We start from the raw sequence: 21,077 nt of genomic DNA on the forward strand, positions 1-21,077 counted from the left end.
CTGTGAAAGACAGGGTAGCAAAAGTATCCACCTCTTTCCAAACCTGTTGAGTATTATGCTCTTCCTGTCACTGAGTACTGTGTTTCTGCATGGAGCTGAGACTGCTCCCATGCTGGAATCTAGGGACACCACAGCTGCATTAACAAAAGGATTTTTATAAAGGAAATTATGGGAATTCTTGACCTATAGAAGTGATCATGCTTCCTAGTCCAGGGGGAATGGAGTCGATCTTTGAAGATATATTAGAAAACATAAGCTCCCAAGACATCTATCACTGCAGAAATTGTTAGTACTCCAGGCTCAGGCAGGCCAAAGTAAACTCTGTATCTGAGCTAGACTTCTGAATATTGCATAGTGAAAGGTGCATCTAAAGAAGATGTTCTCCGGTGGAGAAGAGGAGGAACGGGTGTTGTCAGTGTCTGATCCATATGCCTCAGCAGAAGGAATCTGGCTGACATAAGTGGGTGTTTTCAGTGTCTGACTCATAAGTCTCAAGAGAAGGGATCTGTCCCACATAAGCCACTTCATCTGCCTCTGAATCATGGGCATCAGATTCCTCAAGTGGAAATTCCACATTTGTCTTCTGATATTTCTAACTCTAACCTTCTAGATTTCAAGAAAAGCAGGAAATCTTTACCTAGTTCAACAAGGGAATCAGTTGCAGCCCAGGAAAAAAAAAACAATGTAAGGAACAATGTAAGTAACAATGGTAAGTTAAACCCAAAGATAAACCACTGCCAATCTCAAAGTAAAATCTGTCCATCTGACCTAAACAGTAAACACAAGCAGAATACCAGAACTGACAATCTTGCTCTATTGCTCAGAAATTTAAATAATGATTCTTTACAAAGCAATCCAACATTCTGATGAAGGTGTGGCACTGTATATATGGTATGTGCAGAGATCCTGGTCAAGCAGAAACACTTAAAGCAAAGCACCACACAATGAGCATTCAAAATGTATATCTTACCGAAGGAGCCTTAGTTCTGCTAGAAGGGTAGGGTTTTGCTGTGCCTTCTCAGGTGTTGGTTGAGATGCCTGTTCATGTTCTAATCTGAGTCGCTGAATTTCCTGAAGTATTTCTCTAAAGAGTATTCATATAAACACATGAAAAGTAATGGTCTTTAAAATGCAGTTATATATCCTTATAATACATTATTGCGTTTTACTTGGGGATGAAGACTGATTTCACAACTCTCCTCATTTTCTGTTTACTGATTTACTGCCATCTTAGGGTAAACACTGTTATCCCACATGACAGTTCCCCAGTGCAATATTACCCGAATGGTAATATCACAGTTGAAAATCAACAGTTGAACAGCTAATATTTTTTTTCAACTAACTGAGCCAAACCTAATGTAAGTGAATGCAGAAAGTCACCTGACGCCCTACTGTAGCATTCAGATGAACTCCTTCTGATAAATGTTAATTTTCTCAACAATGTGAGTTTTCGACAGTCAACAATTCTTACCCCTCACCCAAGTCCCAGATGATTCAGCATCATCTGAGCTGGTTTTCTCCATAGGTGATGAACAGATGATGATGGGGGTGTGGAACACACTTCAGTTTCTCACAACAGTATTCATTACTAAAGAGAGAGGTACAGTGGTGAGGATTAGACTGATGGGAACTGTTTTTACTTTACTTCTACATTAAATTTTCTTTCAATGGACCAGGAAGTTAGGCAGTTGAATTACAATGGGACTGCATACTCCTGTAGTATACCATGTTACATGAGTAAACATCTTCTAGTTAGAGTTAAAGCAACTATAGCTGTCACACTTCAAGCTTTAACATGAGTCAGATCTACAGCGTCTTAGAAAACATATTTTGAAAGTAGGTTATTCTGATGCCACTGACCATGTGAAATCCTTTTTCTCCACCTGGGCACTGGTGATTAAGACATGCAAACAACAAATGATCTACATGTTTGCTCCTCTTATAATCCACTGTTGGTTAAAATATTTAATATACATAATATACATAACTATAACACTCACCAACCACAAAAACTGTTCGACAAAAGCCAGATAGAAGTCAGTAATCCACACATGATTTATTGATTGAGCGCTTTCATCTCAAATTAGAAACTTCATCAGAATACCATTTCTACAAGCAACCCCACCCTTTATACATTCCCTTAATAGCATTAAATTACATCACTTCCTCCTTATACAATAATGAGAAAATGAGATATAAATGAATACATATAACATCTTGTAAAAATATTCCATTACATGACATCCTATTATTTACTTATCATAAAACCCAACAGCATAAAATCAACAATTAAATATCGGTACACATAAGTATCCTACATATCAAAATCTGCCTTTAATTTTAAAATAGAACTTATAGAAATGGCACTGGTAAGACCCGGGGCCTCAGAGGCATTAGTTCTCATTTGCCATCTAAGTTCCTTCAATTCTAAATATTCGTTCAAGTGTCGCCCCCTCTCCCCTAAGGTAACCTGGTCTATAATAGTAAACCTAAAACTGTGTCCTGGATGCAGGGCAATATGGGCAGCTAAGGCATTTTTTAAATCGTTCTTACTGATGTCATAATTGTGTTGGTAAATTCTAGTTCTTAGTGCATTAATAGTTTTCCCTATATAGAAACAAGAACACATGGAGCACATTGCTAAATATATAACTCCCTTACTGCTGCAGGTGAACTTATTCCGTACTACATATCTCCCGTAGTTGGGTATACATACCTCTTTCCCCTCCAAAATATGTTTACATTGCATGCAGAATCCGCATTTTACCATGCCCCCCCCCCATTTTTATATTCGTCTTCTTGTGTGTTTCAATCATATTTTTAATGCTGGTATCCTTCTTATATACTATTTTGGGAGATGGACCCACCAGGTCTACATATTCCTGGTTCACACTAAAAATATTCCAATTATGTGTTAAAATACTTCTAATATCATAGAACTGATTATTAAATCTAAATATGCCTGATTTGTTGCAGCAGTTCCCATCTTTTTGTATAACTACTACATCACTGCCATGTCCTTTCCCTAACAAGGGAATAAAGTGGCCATTCTCTCTTTTCATCACCATTTCCTGAAATCTTCTATCCACAAATATTTCAGGATATCCTCTTTTAATCAACATGTTTTCAACTGACACAGAAATTCTTCATATTCTGATACCATTCTAGCTATCCTTACACCCTGTCCTTTTACAAAGGATTTCTTTTGGGACAACGGGTGGCAGCTATCAAAGTGCAGGAGGGTGTTGGAATACGTAGGTTTTCTGAAAATATTGGACGTAAATTGTTTAGTATTCATATTTTTTTGTATAGTGATATCCAAGTAGTGAGTGGTATCCCATGTTATAGTACTTGTAAATTCTAAAAAGTCAGTACTCTTACCTATAAATCCCAGAAATTCATTCAATTCCCCCTCACTTCTTTTCCAAAAAATAATTATGTCATCCAAGAAACGACCGTAAAATGTCCAATATTCAGTGAATATACTTTTAGACACTATCTCTTTCTCCCAAAATGCCAATACAATATTGGCAAAAACAGGGGCACACACTGCCCCCATAGCTACCCCGTTATACTGTCTAAATAATTGTCCTTCAAAAATAATGATGTTGGTTTCTAAGACCAGCTCCATCAGGGTTCTAATGGTAAGGATACGTTCATGTCTTATATTAGTGTATTGACAAAGGAAACCATAAAACCACTCAATTCCGGTGTCATATGATATTGTGGAAAATAAATCTCTTATATCAATTGTGCCAAAGATTAAGTCATCACCCTACTTATCATTAGTAATTTACTTAAACAATCCCATGAATCCTTTAAAATCCAGGAACATTCTTTCAATACATTCTTTAATTGACTGTCTACAAATCTAGCAATAGGGTAAGTTTTGGAGGCTCTTGCATCCACTATAGGTCTAAGAGGGGGTCCTGAAGATCTTTATGTATCTTCGGGACTCCAAAAATTGTAGGTATTCTTGGATGCTTTACTACCATAAATGAGCGCTCCTCTTCTGTAATGCCATGGTTCAACACCAATTCTTCCAAAGTAAGGTAATCTTTTCTATAAGCAATATTTTTCTCATTAACACTTATTTCATTATAAGTAACTGTATATGAAATAGTTAACATCTTATTTACATAGCTATTTTGATTCATGATAACTAAGCCCCCTCCCTTATCGGGTTTCATTACCCTAATGTCAGCATTGCTACAAACGTCCTTTAATAAGCCCATTTCTTCCTTGGTGATGTTGTGTACTTCCTCTCTAACATTTCTCTTGAAATTCAACATGTTCCTGACATCTTTCTCACACATTTTTTCTAAGATTTGAACAGTAGGCTGTAGTGGGGGGTTAAATACACTTGTTTTTTTAAGACATATTTCTTTGTTCCAATACCATTTTAGTGCCCTTGAAATAAAGGTCAAAATTAAGAGCTTCCTGGTATATAATTTTAAATTAATAAGGGCTTCATCTATTGTGGTATTTTTATTAGGTACAAAGGACAGGCCTCTCTCAAATACATCTGCCACTGACTCACATATATCTGTGCAACTATAATTATATATTCTGAAATTACAATTTCTGTTACACATAATCTTGTAAGATGCCACATCATCTATCAATTCCTGTTGTGAGTAAAATTCGCTCACGATCTCCCCCATGCTCTCCTGTTGTTGTTGAGTATAAGGATAGCTAGGATGGTATCAGAATATGAAGAATTTCTGTGTCAGATGAACATCTTAAAAAACATGTTGATTAAAAGAGGATATCCTGAAATATTTGTGGATAGAATATTTCAGGAAATGGTGATGAAAAGAGAGAATGGCCACTTTATTCCCTTGTTAGGGAAAGGACACGGCAGTGATGTAGTAGTTATACAAAAAGATGAGAACTGCTGCAACAAATCAGGCATATTTAGATTTAATAATCAGTTCTATGATATTAGAAGTATTTTAACACATAATTGGAATATTTTTAGTGTGAACCAGGAATATGTAGACCTGGTGGGTCCATCTCCCAAAATAGTATATAAGAAGGATACCAACATTAAAAATATGATTGAAACACACAAGAAGACGAATATAAAAATGGGGGGCATGGTAAAATGTGGATTCTGCATACAATGTAAACATATTTTGGAGGGGAAAGAGGTATGTATACCCAACTACGGGAGATATGTAGTACGGAATAAGTTCACCTGCAGCAGTAAGGGAGTTATATACTTAGCAATGTGCTCCATGTGTTCTTGCTTCTATATAGGGAAAACTATTAATGCACTAAGAACTAGAATTTACCAACACAATTATGACATCAGTAAGAACAATCTAAAAAATGCCTTAGCTGCCCATACTGCCCTGCATCCAGGACACAGTTTTAAGTTTATTATTATAGAACAGGTTACTGTAGGGGAGAGGGGAGGGGACCCTTGAACGAATACTTAGAATTGAAGGAACTCAGATGGCAAATGAGAACTAATGCCTCTGAGGCCCCTGGTCTTACCAGTGCCATTTCTATAAGTTCTATTTTAAAATTAAAGGCAGATTTTGATATGTAGGATACTTATGTGTACAGATATTTAATTGTTGATTTTATGCTGTTGGGTTTTGTGATAAGTAAATAACAGGATGTCATGTAATGGAATATTTTTACAAGATGTTATATGTATTCATTTATATCTCATTTTCTCATTATTGTATAAGGAGGAAGTGATGTAATTTAATGCTATTAAGGGAATGTATAAAGGGTGGGGCTGCTTGTACAAATGGTATTCTGATGAAGTTTCTAATTTGAGATGAAAGAGCTCAATCAATAAATCGTGTGTGGATTACTGACTTCCATCTGGCTTTTTTTCGATACATAATATACATAATAAAATGTCAGAAGTATAAAACAGTGAAGCTTCAATATATAAAAAGACCTAATAATGCTGAAACATTTTAAATGTTTACAAACCAAACAAAGACTGAAAAATTCCACTGTAAGAAAGATATGCTGTACTATCGATAAAAACATTTCAATGTACCTGTTTTTGTTTTCTAGTTCAGCAATAAGTTGCCATTGCTGTTTGGTGTTTAAAATATTTAATATACATATGTCAGAAGTATAAAACAGTTAAGCTTAAATATATAAAAAAAATAATAATGCTGAAACATTTTAAATGTTTTCAAACCAACCAAAGACTGAAGAACTCCACTGTAAGAAAGATATGCTGCACTATCAATAAAAACATTTAAATGTACCTGTTTTTGTTTTCTAGTTCAGCAATAAGTTGCCGTTGCTGTTTGTTGGCATCAAAATTAAAACTTAGGTCTGTTGGAGGGCGTGGCTATAATAAAAAAGAAGAAAACAGATCAGTTTAAAATCAAAGAAAGAAAAATGCACAGTTGCTGAAAGCAAAGTATTACAAAATATCACTAACTACTACTTTAAAATTTTACTACTTTTACGAGACAAAATGCTACAAAAGTAGCTGACAAAGACTTCTGAAAAACAACAAATATGGTCTCACTGCATCAGTTGATCTAGAAGAGGGTTATAATTAACAAATCATTGTTTGAGTTAATTTTCATATCTACCAAGAATAATCACAGTCTTATTAAGTCAACCGTGATTAATCAAACCAAAAATATTTAAAAACCTTGGGAGGTCACAATTTAAAACACTGACACTGCAAAAGTCAAAAACTCAAAAAATTTTTGTCTGCCACCAGCAATTGGAAAATGCATACCCTCCCACATCATTGAACACTACAGACACACACACATACACACACACACACACACACACACACACACACACACACACACAGCAAACCATTCCACAGAACATCAAAAACAGGTGGATAGAGTATGTCAAGCAGCTTCTAAATGGAGAAAACCCCGCGGAAGCCGTACTGCCCCAGGCACAGCCTACAATGAAAGAGGAAGAAAAGCCCATACTAGAAGAAAAACAGTACTAAGGGAAATAAAGTCAGGGAAAACATGGTCAGATGAGGTCACCGTAGATATGATAAAGATGTTGGGTGAGTTAGGGGAGAAACGGCACTGGAGGATACTCATAGTAATAGAGAGAGAGAGGTATATCCCAGAATACTGGGAACAAGCATTCTAGTGGAGCCCTGGTGGACTGTTCAACAAAAACTGGTAGCTGTTTGTGACCTTAACATATTTTGGAACCTTTTCCCTCTTGCAACAGGGAATCTTTGTCACAACTTGACTGAACTATGCCATAATGTGCATGAACCCCTAACATTCCCTTTGCTTTTCTAAATATTTAGTAGGGATTGCACTCTACACTTAATGGTCCTAGAACTGAAATAATCAAACTAGAGACAGTTTAACTATGTCATTCTCCAGGCCTTGGCAAAAAAGACACAGAGTGTGAAAGTCTTGGCAAGGGATTTATTTTCCACACTCCAAGCAAGTACTGGTCTTAACAATGGATACCTAACCATACAGCATTAAGTAATAAGAAAAATAGTTCCTTAGTGAAGTACTTATCCTGACTGCAGTTCAAACTTTGGCTTCGGACTGAGCAGTGACACAAAGGATCTGTACTGGACTACAATGGCAAGAAAGAACTGAGAAAATGGCATCAAGTGATGATTCTTATTTCCTGATGTCAGTGGGGAGGGCATCCCATGGCCCATTAGGAGGAAGAAAAACTCTCTGGTATTTGGGCCATCCAAGGGCTTCTACACCAGAAAATCCCAAGGAGTTATTATGGCAGCACTGAAATGCAATGAATATTAGGCAAGGAGACATTCACAACTGTGGACATTGTTGCAGTATCAAACTCCTGTCACAATGCATGAAAGTGCTAGAGAGGGTGACTGATAAATGAATACACAGTGAAGTATAAAGTAATATGGGAGATAAAAAGTTCAGATTCAGATCAGGATGCAACTCAACTGACCAAATGTTTGCAGTATAACAGTTGAAAAGAAGCCAAATAAACTAGAGGTGAGGAAAGTCTAAATGGGCATTCCTAGACTTAAATAAAGCATATGACAAGGTCTCAAGAAAGTTGAAGTGGGCAGCCCTGTGACAGATCAAATTCCCAGAAAAAATGGTAGAATTAATGCAGGGTATGCACAAGGGCCCAATGACAAAAGTATGAATAGTTTTTGGACTCACAGAAGGAGTCCTAGTAGAATGGGGATGAGATAAAAGTGTATTTGCACAGTGAAGGGGGAAACATTTCACAAATTCCAAACATTGTTTTTGTAAAAAAGGCACAAAGGATTTATAAGTTATTGGGGTCAGCCAAAAACCTGTTTGTAGCATGGTTCACAAACATTTAATTGGTGAAAGCCATAAAAAAGATGATGTGTTCAATGTGGTGAGTTGTGTCATGTTACAAATAATTGTTAGATATGATGTAGAAAATGGGGGTGGGAGATGATCAACTGTGGTTGGACTGTAAAATTCATGCGAATGTAGAAACATAAAATGAAATAAGAAATAATGACAAAATATGAAATGGTAAAGGTTTAAATAATTAAGGTATAGATGAGATGGATGCAAATGAGGTAACTATAGAGGGAAAAGAAAAAGCAAATGAGGAGGAAGGGGTTGATAATGTTACATGGAATGTTGATGTAAGAAACTGATTTGAAAATATAATTCAAGATGAGTAAGAAGAGGATGAAGGTGAAAATAATGAGAAGGGAACAACTGGGAAAAAGGTTTATGAAAGAAAAATAAAATATACAACAGAAAATTGCAAAAAAATGGAAAAAGCTTAAAAGTACTATCTCTGAATGTTAACAGTGTTATAAATGATAAAAGGAGATGAAGCATTTTATTAAGGCATCCAAAACAAAAAAAATATTTCATGTTTGGTGGATGTGAGTACTTTAAATATGGAACAAATGTGCAGGCAGAAGCAGTGTGGAGAAAGGAAATAGGATGGAGTAGTTTTGGTGAAGTCTTATGGCCTGGCATGGGTACAGTGGTTAAAAATAAAGAAATGAAAGCTTGAGATTTATGGTAATTTAACCTCTGAGAGGGGTGGTATGCAATATAAAATATGGAACCATAGTATAGAGAGTCATACTTTAAAATGGGAAAAAAAGAGTTTTTTTTGTTTGAGGAGATTAAGACATTTGTCATTGTAAATATCAATATAATTATGACATGAGACTTTAACTTGTAATGTAATGAAAGTTTCAGGCAAAATAGAGATGATGCATATCTGTGCAAACAAAGGATTAATATGAGGCAATTAAAATTAGGATTGGATAAAAACTATAGAACAGGAAATTTTATATGCGATATAGATTGTTATTATGTCGGAAGGTCTAGAGGAATGTCATATAAAAAATTATGAAGTTTGGTTTACTGATCATTGTATTAAGACAGAAATTACTAAAATGAAAAATTATGTAAGAGAGGATAAGGGTTCAAGATAAGGGATTAAAGTCTTTGAATGGTGATGTAGTGAAAGAATCAGATTTCAAGATGCAAGCAGATCAGTTATGGCAGGGTAATTTAACAATTTATTTTTATGAAAATATTGACAAATGGAGAATTATATTCAAAGAAAAATACAAGGAATATTTTACATTTGAAAGAGAATTCTGGATAAATAAAAAAGAGAAATATAATAAGATATGACTACAGTATGAAGAAAGTTCATGAAGTTATGAAAAAAAACAAAGAAAATAAAAGTAAGAAAGAGAATATGGACAGAATAAGTTATTTATTATACAAATAAAGATTATAAGGTGAAGTGATGTTTTACCTTTTTACAGACAAAAAAGGATGAAGGGAAAATAAGCAGTATTTTTTAAAAGAAGGTACAAAAGTATTTGATAGCATTTTAAATAGAGTTGAAAAGTATGTCTCTAATTTATATAGAACCTCAAAAATGGAATCAGTTGATATTTAGAATTTTTTTATTTGATACTTGCAAGTTAAGACAATTTATTAAAAAATTATCAAAGGATATTATTTAAAAATAGAATTTCGAGAACTTAAAAACGTGTTAAAGGAAGTTAAATGCATGAGTATGCCAGGATCAGACAGAATGAGATATGATGAACTGGATGAGGAAAAATTGAGGATGGTAGTAACATTAATGTACTGGTGGTTAGATCATGGAATTCATGAGTGAAAATATGAAGGTATTATAACATTTATTTAAAAGAAATGTAATAGGAAAGATATTGGAAACTGGCAGCTGTTAACATTGAACAATATGAACTATAAATTATTATGGAAATTTTACAAAAGGAATTAATATTTTAAAAAAATTTCATAGATGATGGTATTTATTGCATACAAGGAAAGGATATAAAGAAGATGCTAAAAGTATGTTAAGTAAAAACATTATTGGAAAATAACTTAAAAGCAAGAAAAAATGCTGGGATGAGGCTCCAAAATCCAAAACAGAACGTAAAATGATGAAAATAGATTCTTCGCAATATTGCCTTTATTCACAAACACAAGCACTTTCACATAGCTTCTTCAGATGTATATTAATCAACAAAAGAACACACCTTTATATATAAGAAACAAGTCACATGTTATATATTACTTTTTGACATGAATGTACTTATCTGTATATATATATATATTTTTAAGATTGTTTTGCACCTTTAATATAATTGATATGTGAACATGTGACTTGTTTCCCAGCATTTTTTCTTGCTTTTAAGTTATTTATATTCAGTGTTGGGATATTTAGTGTTTTTGGGCATTTTTAACTTTTATTATTGGAAAATAGTTGCAAGAGATGTCGAGAAAGCTTAGAACAATAATAAACATGACAAAATATTTGCTTGAGATGTAGAAAAAATTATGTCAATATTAAACTTGATAAAATTATTCTTTTACAGTTTGACTTCTACAAAAACTCATAAATGCGATTAAACCTACCGATGACATTTCTTATTAGGGTGATTATTAATGGATACTTTAATAATGAAATTAGCATTAGTAGAGGTGTCAATGTTGTCCATTAAGTTGGACTTTGTTGGCTTTAGTCATGAATGCTGTTATAACAAGAGCTACAGAAAATATTTGAGGAAGAGAAATGAGAATTCAGAGTAGCAAGAAAATCCCTACTTATATGGCTTATGCTGATGATTTAATTGTTACACCTGATAGAAGTGAGTGGATTAAAGAATCTATAGTGAATACAGAAAGATTTTACAAAAAGTGGGCTGAAAAATAAGAATAAATTAAGAGATTGGGGATGCAGTTAAGAATGGAGGTGTTTATTTTTCTTGGCCAAAACTTGGTGTTTTACATTTAAAATTTGGAACAAAAGATAAAATTCTAAGTCAACAGAAAAATGGTTTTAACACAATCAATAATGTTACTAATACTTAGAAGACATTTAAATTGTCATCTGAAAAAAGTTAATTTTATTCATGCCTATATTTTAAGCAAGTAGGGATATTTGGGGGTAATTTTAAGTTTCCAATTGTTTCAGAAAGATAATTGTTAGCTTTTTTTCTTTCCTATAGGGTTCAACATTAAATCAGATATAAAGAGGAGTTGTGTATTGTAAAGAGCAATATTGAATTTATTTTGTATATTAAAGAAAACTAATTGTGAAAAAAAGGTCTGTGTTGGAGAGATCATGTGGGTAAAATACAGAAAGGTATGGGATGTGAGAAATAGAAATAAAAAAGCTGTACAAAATGATATAAAGGCTATTTGGAGATTATGAAGAAATATAACATAAGATGGGAAGAATTTCTAAGTAACAGAAAAATGATATGAAAATATAATAGAATTGTTTTATTATGTGAAAATGTGGGTAATAAAGAAGAGACAAGTCCAGGGGGGAATTACATAAAGAAAGAAAGATTTGTTTGTGTGTGTGGTGGCTTATTTTGAGCAAACTTCCAATTAAGGGTGGCATGAAGTATTTATATTTGTAACTTGTGCAATAAGGAAGCAACAACATAACATTATTTTATAATGTAGCAAAACCAAGTTAATATGAACTTTGTGTGAACAAAAATTCAAAAATAATATTTTATGACTATCATCTACTGAATGTAAGAATGTATAAACAACACGGATATAGATGTAACATGTTAAGTTAATCATTGGGATCTTATTGGCAGTCTGGGATATAAGATGTCAAGAATTGTTATATAATCAAATGTTGAGTGGACAAACTGAAATTATCAAAATTAGGAAATGGTTACAGAACAAGAGATGTGATTAAATGTATAAATATTTATTTAATGATTTTTTAAACTTATTTCTATTTAATCTTTTTCGTATTGAACGTTTATTTTTTCTGTAAAAGAAAGGTTGTTTGTTTTTGTGATTCATGAATAAATAAAGCCCCTATGCTTTTCAGTAAATACCATTGGAGCTTATTTTTTATTATTTTATTTATTTTATTTGCAGTTTGTTTTCCAGGATAGTCCATTGGGCCACAAGGAGCCCGTTTTCAATGGAGTTCTGGGGAGAAAAGCTCCAGAGAAATACAAATACATAGTACAGAAAAAGCACAAATCCATAATATACATTTCAATTAAATGTTAAATACATATTTCAGATAATACAAATCCATATCACACAATTCAAATAAATGTTACATAATACAGAAATAAAAAATAGATTTTCATTTGCAAAATTACATCAGATTAATTCAATAAGTAGTAATGTGTTTTTTTAAAGGCAATTACGAGGTAATTTTTTTAGTTGTTGGTTGAATATGTCCCAAGGGATGTAGAACTTTAGGAGATAGTTTACTAAGTTTGTAAAGTTAGGAAGAAAGTGTGGTCAGAATTAGGTTGGATGAGAGCAAGAGCATTTCCATTGCAAAGTAAGGTGTGAGTGCAGCGAAGTTTTAAACAAGAAGAGACTGCTGGTGGTGCGGATGGGAGAAGGGAGAGAGTTCCAGAGGCATGCAAGAGAGAAGGACATCAAGTGATTCCCAGCAGGTGTTAGTTTATGCAATTTAATTAGGTTTTGGAAACTGGATCTTAGGAGTCTAGCTGGCTTATGCATTTCAAAGGTATTTTCTAGGGAGGGGCAGAGAGATAGGTTATGAATGAGTTTGTGTGCTTGGATGACCTGGGTATATGTGAGGAAGTTTTGTAATTCTAGCCAACTTAGTTGGCGAAGGGAATTACAGTGGTGGGAAAAGGCTCTATGACCTGCTGCAAATTTGGATATTTTGTTATAGCAAGATGACAGTTTTGTTTTGAGGGAAGATTGTAGGCTGGTTAGGATAGACACACCTTATAAAAGGGATGAGATGAAGTATGTATTAGCTAGTGTAATCCTGGTGGTGGGAGAGATAAAGTGACTGTGGCTGTAAAGCATACCTAAATTTTTTTTTATATTTGCTTGTAGATGCTTGTCAACTTTTAGTTGATCATCGATGATAATTCCTAGTAATTTTCTGTCAGAGACTAGTTCTGGGGGGGTATTATTTTTGCTGGTAAATATGAAGGATTGTTTGTCTAGGGAAGAGGCTTTGGATGCATTGAATAACATAAGTTTTGTTTTGGTTGCATTAAGGGCTAGATGGTTGTCTAGCATCCACTGTTCGGTGGAAGAGAAGGTGGCTTGTGTTAGATTATTAAGAGTTGTGATGGAAGGGGAGGAACAGATTATAGTAGAATCATCGGGATATTGGATGAGACTGGAGTTTGGAATGGCTTGGAAGAAATCATTTATGAATATTTTGAATAATAGGGGGCCTAGAATGCAACCTTGGGGGGATGCCTGTGGATGTATTAAGGAAGGGTGAGGTAGCTTTTTTCCATTTAACTGCTTGTTGCCCGTTTGTGAGATAGCTTGCGAACCACTGGGTAGAGGAAGGGGTTAGGTTAATTTAGAGAGTTTGGTAACAAGGAGGTTGTGGGAAATACTGTCAAATGCCTTAGAGAGGTCAAGGAAAAGAGTGGATATGAAGTGGCCGGATTTGCGGGTTTTGTTGATTGTTTCTAGGAAGGAGAGGAGGGCAGTAGAGGTACTATGACTTGGTCTAAAGCCATGTTGTATGGGGGTAAGAAGCTGATTATTGATGAGGTAGGGTAAGAGTTGTTGGTGTACACAATTTCAAGTAGCTTAGAAATAGGGGATAGGATGGCGATAGGGCAAAAGTTTGGGATGTCATTATTATTGCCACCTTTATGGAGAGGAATAATAAAGGCTTTCTTCCAGAGCTGGGGGACCTGGCTTTCTGAGATAAACCAATTAATTAGTATGCTGATAGGGAGAGCAATGGCTTCTGCAGCTACTTTTAAGAAGTAGGAGGGAATTTCATGAGGGGCATTGGAACCAGGAACCAGGTTTTAAGTTTAGAAGTTTTTTTATGATGGATACAGAGATGGGATTGATACAGAAAGGTAATGGTTGGGGGCAAGGGATGCTGGGGGGTAGGGATGGGTGCACACTGAGGAGGGATTGTAGAGGTGTTGGTGAAGGATGATGTTAGCTTGCTAACAGACTCTATGAAGAAAGTTAAATTGGGTGGCTAAGTCCATGTCAGAGGCATCTGGGTTGGGGCAAGGGTTTTATTTTTCCTGGGTTGAGGAGAGATGAGATTCCATTCCAAAATAGTTTGGGATTGGTGGTGTGGTTGGTTTGGAGAGTGGAGAAATAGGCTTTCTGGTCTGAGGTAATAGTTTTTTTGACTTTATTTCATAGTGTTTTATATTTCTTTAGGGCAATAGTCGTTTTATTTTTATGGTAACGTATCCAGGTTTTGTCATGTAGTCACATAGTAGCTAAGGTGTTTTTGGTTAACCAGGGCACAGGGTTACTTTTTATATGTTTTGTTTTTAGAGGGGCAAAGGAGTTGAGCAGGTTTGTGAAAGTAGTTAAAGTTGGAGAGAGCATTATCTGGGGGAAGAGTCTTTAAAGGGTTCCAGTTTGTGCTTTTTAGTGCATTTGAGAAGGTTTCAGAATTGAAGTTCTTTAGGCAACGAGTCAAAATATAGGTGTGAGTTAGTTGTATGGAAGAGGGGAGACAGTGGGCAAAAGTGGGGAAGTGGTCAGCTAGTGGGTCTGGGAGAATACCACTATCAGACATATAGTGAGGAAGGGATACTAGAATCCAGTCTATTGTACTTCCAGTAACGGAGTTCTTGGAAGGCCTGGTAGTGGAACTGATTAGTTGTGTAAAGTTATACAAGTTAATATTGAGTGAGTTAGTGGGAGATTGGATTGTGGCCCAATTTATGTTCATGTCCCCCAGGATTATGGTTTCGTGAGTAATGTTGGTAGAGACCCAGGAGAGAATATCTTCAAGGGATGAAATATTGTCTCCAGGGGGAATATAGAGGGCGAGAACAAATATGAGTTTATGCTTGTTTAGGTGGAGTAGGGCTGGTATGATTTCTGCCTTGCCAAATTTGGGAAAGGGTTTGGTATAGGGGTGACAAAGAGGGATGCCGAGTAAAGGAGCACTACACCACACCCCCTTTTTTGTGTTCTGTCATTCCTTAACAAGTGGTAGTTGTAGATCTTATACTTGTACATCTACCTGAGCTGCCACCATCCCAAGCAGAATGATCCTCAGTTTAACATCTCATCTGAAGGACAAGCAAAAGAAGCTGCACTGTGATTGGCTTTTCAATGAATTGTAATATATGAAATCAAATATGCAAATGCAGTCAGAATGAATGGGGAGTGGAACAACGGCTGACAGGCAGCAGGTGAGTAAAAAGTAGCAAAAACATTGATATATAAGTGCATTTGACAAAGTGAAGGAGTATTATAGCTTACAGATGAAACCAAGTCTAAAGCAACTGGTATACCATGTAAATATACAATAAAAAATTCAATTCAGTTAACCGAGAATAGAGGAACCAGAGTAAACAAGTTGTCAAATACTTAGTTTCCAACATCGTAAGGTTTTGTTGTTTACTTTGCAGACATACTCTGGGTTAAAGTCACAGCTTCAACCAGACAGCTGGTTACTTTATTTCACTTCCTAGCTTAAACGCTGACAGAGTTATTCTAACTGTTTTTGTATGAGTTATCACTTCTCTATACCTGTTATCAGTGATGAATCAAGTACACTTTGGGGCTCAGCTTGTCTTCAATCTATGGGATCCCTGCCCTCTCCTTTTCATAGATCCCACAGATGACATTCTCTTTTTTCCATATGGGGTCTTAAGAAGAAATGCTCTGACACATCCACAAGTCACTAAACTTCACACAGCTTTAAACATCACTAATGAAACAACGAACCTGCAACAAACTGTAAAGAAATTCAGGCTTAACCAGTCATCCACTAGCTGGCAGCATAGCAACAAACACATTTTACTGTACCAAGGACACATGTAAGAGTGTAGGCTGCAGCCCCTCCCTTTAGCAATTTGTTCCAATACAAAAAATATGCAATACAAGATTGTTGCAGATCAGTCCATGTATCAATGAAAAGTTCTCTGGCAAACACATTTCTACATGCAGCTGGAAGTAACAGTAGGAAACCTCTCCTCTCCTCTCATGCCCTCCCTAAAATGGCTGTCACAGGCTGCTCTTCCTCTGCTGTAAAACTGATTTAGAATTGTAGTGGTATGTACAACTCTGGTGCAGGATGAAAAGGCAACATTAAAAGAAGAAAAGTACATAGAAGGACAGCGAAAAAATGTGGGACACAGTATATACACTTTGTGATGGAAAGCAAACACTACGTGGTCATAACGAACAGTATACAATTTGCAAACATTGTACTGACTCAGGGCTATTCATTTGCATGAACAAAGAATGCAAAAGCAGATAATGATCTTTCACAATCATCATCACAACCAGATTTTCTAAATAGCAGCTTCCTTTTTAACTTTTTCTCTGCCACATTACAAACTTCTTTATTTTTGCCTGAGAACTGCAGAGTTTCATTATAACTGTGATTCTTCTGCCTCTTCAGGAGCTTGTTGTAGTCAACTCCTTTACCATCCTATTTGTGAAATAATACATCCTTCTGTCCAGGGCCAGCTTTAGGTGAAAGAGTGTCCTACACAGATGGCTCTATGATGGGATCCTCACAGCCTACTGTTCCCCATTTGCACACACTTTCTACTGATCTCCCATGTTTCCCTCCATCTTGCTTTTTTCAAACAATCCAGATTAATAACCTTGTTCTTCCAGTTTTCTCCTATTTTTTCTTACGCGTCAGTTTTTCCCTGCATCTTTTCAATAAACACTAACTGACCAAGGGAGCACTGTAATAAATGTGAAGGAAATAACTCAATTAACTGGGGCTCTGACAGCTTTTAGGCCTCAGAAACCACGATTTCCTTTGGGCTTTGAGGTACGTTTTAGGGTATTTTTTCTGTTTAGTAATGGTCTGAACAAAAATCATGGCTCAGTAAAGAAATTCAGGATCAGATTCTGAAACACAGTTGCAGTGAGGTTGCGAGCCTCTGCCATTCCATCCTTGCAATACTGAATATTAAAATTCAATCTGGCTCCAGGATGATGTCATCTGGAGGGGCAGTATGTGCCAAATTCAATATCTCTGCATGCAGATATCAGATTCAAAGAAGAGCCACTATGCCCAGGCAAAGTAATGATATTCAGAAATATTCTATGCTAATAAATTGTATTACTTTGAGAGTAATGCGAAGCTGCGCAAGGACTCTGCAGAGCCACTGAATCCTGCTAAAGTTAATGAGCAGAGCAGATCTGTCTGTAAGAAAGAACTGGCAAGGCTGGCAGGAAGCCATGCCTACATAACATGTTTTGTTATACAGGCGGAGCTTCACTAACTATTGTTATAGTTTGGTGTTTTTGTTTCTTTCTTTCTGATGAATTGTAGAATTCTCATGTGCACAGACAGCCCTCTACTAATAGCACAGTCTAGTACAGAGTGCGAGAGATGTATTTACACCAAGAATCTAGAATCCGTGCACTCTCTCACTCAAAAAAGTAACACGGAGAAGGTTGTCAACTCATCCACTACTACATATTCACATAGTACCACTACTCATACACATAAGTACGCATCAAACACATAAATCCACATAGGTAGAGGTTCTCTCGAAAAACTTACTGAAACAACAGAGACCTCCAAAACACAAGTCTGCTACAGCTAACCCAGTCTCCACAGCACCCATAACACATAGCAACACCAGTGTCTCACCCACCAAACCCGTAAGGCATTAACACTCAAAAACCAAGTTTTCTTGTCATTGGAGAGTCAATAGTGAGACACATGGATGTCCCACTCACCAGGCTGGACAGGAGAAATTCACGGCCAGCTGCCTGTCCAGTGCCAGTATTCATCAAATCATGCATGCACTCAGGTCTCTCAGCAACAAGTACTGTTATGGCTCTGTCATAGTTTATGTTGGTGTGAATGACCTGAGATGTACCTCACTGGACTATATGAAGAGAGACATGGTCAAGCTCTCTGAGTGTGTGTCCCAGGTAGGTATGTCCCTAACCTTGAGAAGCACACTACTCTCACCTAGAATGATTCCACAGTATAAACAAAAAAATATTGATTTCAATAGCTGGCTTAGTTTTTGGTGTCATTCCAAGGGGATCCAGTTCCTGTCTGCCTGGGAAGCCATGGTCAAGAAATCTCGCTGCTTTGCCAGAGACCATTTGCATCCCTAGGCTTTTGGCTGCTGGAAAAGGCCCTTGCCTCCCCTATAGAGCATTTTGTAGGCAATGCTAAATGCTAGGAGCTTAAACCAAAAACTGCACTCCCTGGAAGCACTTCTATCACTAGAAGATGTAGATGTTTGTGCAGTCACAGAAACCTGTTCTAAGGCCTCAGACATTACCCTGGCCCTGTGAGGCTATAATGCCTTCCATACCTTTAGACTGCAAAATGAAAGTGTGAAAACCAAGGAGGCGGTGTTTCACTATATTAGAGAGAAATTCACCTCACGTCTACTTAGACTGAACAACTCCATGGAGTTACTCCAAGTCCAGGTTATGGTGAGTAAGACCCACATTCAAGTGCTAGCTAGTTATAGATACTCATTCATAGATCACGACAAGAAGCCTACTTAACCAAATGGAAAACAACTAAAATTTTACTAAACACAATATTTATGGGGGATTTGAATTATCCCACCAACAACTGAGAAACCTACTCTAGCCCAAACTCGCTAGCACAAAAGTTCCTTGACTTTGTGAATTCAAATGCCCTGGAGTAAAACTGTCCATACCCCAAAAAGAGGAACAAACATTCTACATCTGGTCTCACCAGCATGTCAAACAGGTGCACAATGAAACTGATGCAGACAGAGATTATAGTCATTTAGAAGAAAACTCAAGTATGGCAATAGAGCAAAAGGGCAATAAAAGAAAGTCATATGGAACAAAGGCTCATTTGTTGTTAAAGTCATAGTGGGAACTGTATGAAGGGCAAGAATCTAAGTATGGCATGGATTGACTACAAAAAAGCATTTGACAGTATCCCACATTCATGGCTAAAACAGAGCTTAAAAATTTGCAAGTTGCATCCTACACTGATTGACTACATTAGAGTGACCGTGAAATAGTGGCAGACCACTTTGCAATTAAGTCATGATAAAGGACAAATTATTATTTCAGGGATAAAAATGTCACAGCTGCTATTCTGTCTTGCTCTTAACCTATTAAGGTGTCTACTTAACAGCTTAGGCCACAGCTATAATTTGGCTCCTAGAAAACAACAAAGACTTCTCATATTCTCTTTGTGGATGATTTAAAACTTTATAGCTCATCAGATGAGGAAGTGAAAGCACAACTGGAAGTTGTCAAAACTTTTTCAGATATAAGAATGTTATTTGGTCTTGATAAATGTGCAAAAGCAACCTTTAAAGCAGGAAAACTGCAGCACCAAGAAAACATCAGTTTGGGACAAGAATGTGATATAAAAGAACATGAGCAAGAGGGAATGTATAAATATTTGGGAATTGATGAAGGATCAACAATAAAACATGAGCAAATGTAAATAAAATTTTGTAAGAAATATTTTAGAAGACTTAAATTAATCTTGAAAGCAGCATTGACATCTAGTAAAAAAATGTATGCTATAAACCAATTTGCTCTTCCTGTCCTAACTTACAGTTTTGGACTGATTGACTGGCCTCAAAACATGTTGGATACATTAGACAGGAAAAGAAGGATGCTTCATGGTCACCAAATAATTTATAGAAATCAGTGCATTCCAAGATAATATGTTCCTTCTTCCGAAAGAGGGATGGGCCTCCTTGAAACTGATTACATGTATAGATCTGTAATCGTGGGACTGCACACATATCTGCTGACCTCACAAGACCCAAGCATAGTGAAAGTTTTGAAACATGAGGAGAATAAATCTAAGAGGACTTCCCTGCTTAGTCTTCTTCTTCTTTCGGCTTTTCCTGGTTAGGGGTCGCCACAGCAGATCACCTTTCCACTCATGATTGGCAGTGGAGTTTTACAGTGTCGAGTTGCCAGCCCGGCGCCCAACCTTCCACAGAAGGCACACACATGCACGCACTCATTCCTATGGCCAATTTAGAGTGTCCAATCCATCTACAGCATGTCTTTGGGATGTAGCAGATGCATATCTGTGTCAAGCAGGAATAAAACTCAAACCAGAAGCAGATAAAAATCAGGCAGCAACTGAATGTGCCAAAGAACAAAAGAAAGAACATAAGGTGACGGATCAGATGAGGAAGGCAAGAAATGTGGCAAATGCATAAATATAGTTGCAAGTATAGAAAACTTCTGGAAGAACCTCATGTTGATCAGGAGTGAATGCAGGAATGGTTAAGGAGAGGCGATTTCAAACAAAAAAATGAAAGGTTAATATTGGTGGCCCACGATTGTAAACCAACGTGTACGTAGCCCACTAAGTCCACTGAACATGTGGGAGAAACAGACAAATGTAGGTTTTGTAAAACAGAATTGGAAACAGATGCATGCCTTGTTGCTGGTTGTGACACACTAATGGCAGAAGGACTGCATACTGAAAGGCATAATAATGTGGCAAAGATTGTTGCACTGGGGATTGTGCAAACATTATAGTACTGAAGTGGCTGATAAACACTGGAAATATCAGCCACAAAGCACCATAGAAAATGAAGACTATATCACATGGGATCACCCATTACCAACAGTTGAAAAGATAGATGTGAGAAAACCAGATGTAGTGGTCTA

The 21,077-nt window shown here is 36.3% G+C and overlaps 1 protein-coding gene across 1 annotated transcript in view; it reads right to left on the reverse strand.

Annotated features, from left to right (window-relative positions):
• The window catches only part of DTNB (dystrobrevin beta), a 2,387,431-nt gene that overhangs the window by 334,780 nt on the left and 2,031,574 nt on the right, over positions 1 to 21,077 (reverse strand). Inside the window, exons 14-15 of the mRNA XM_044062883.1 lie at positions 6,243 to 6,328; positions 971 to 1,084 (exon numbers count right to left, since the gene is read on the reverse strand). Of these exons, the coding sequence (XP_043918818.1) occupies positions 971 to 1,084; positions 6,243 to 6,328 (200 nt within the window). The remainder of the gene's footprint in view (positions 1 to 970; positions 1,085 to 6,242; positions 6,329 to 21,077) is intronic.

The sequence above is a fragment of the Protopterus annectens genome, chromosome 2.part1, assembly GCF_019279795.1.
Source record: "Protopterus annectens isolate FY-2018-M chromosome 2.part1, PAN1.0, whole genome shotgun sequence".
Classification (NCBI taxonomy): domain Eukaryota; kingdom Metazoa; phylum Chordata; order Ceratodontiformes; family Protopteridae; genus Protopterus; species Protopterus annectens.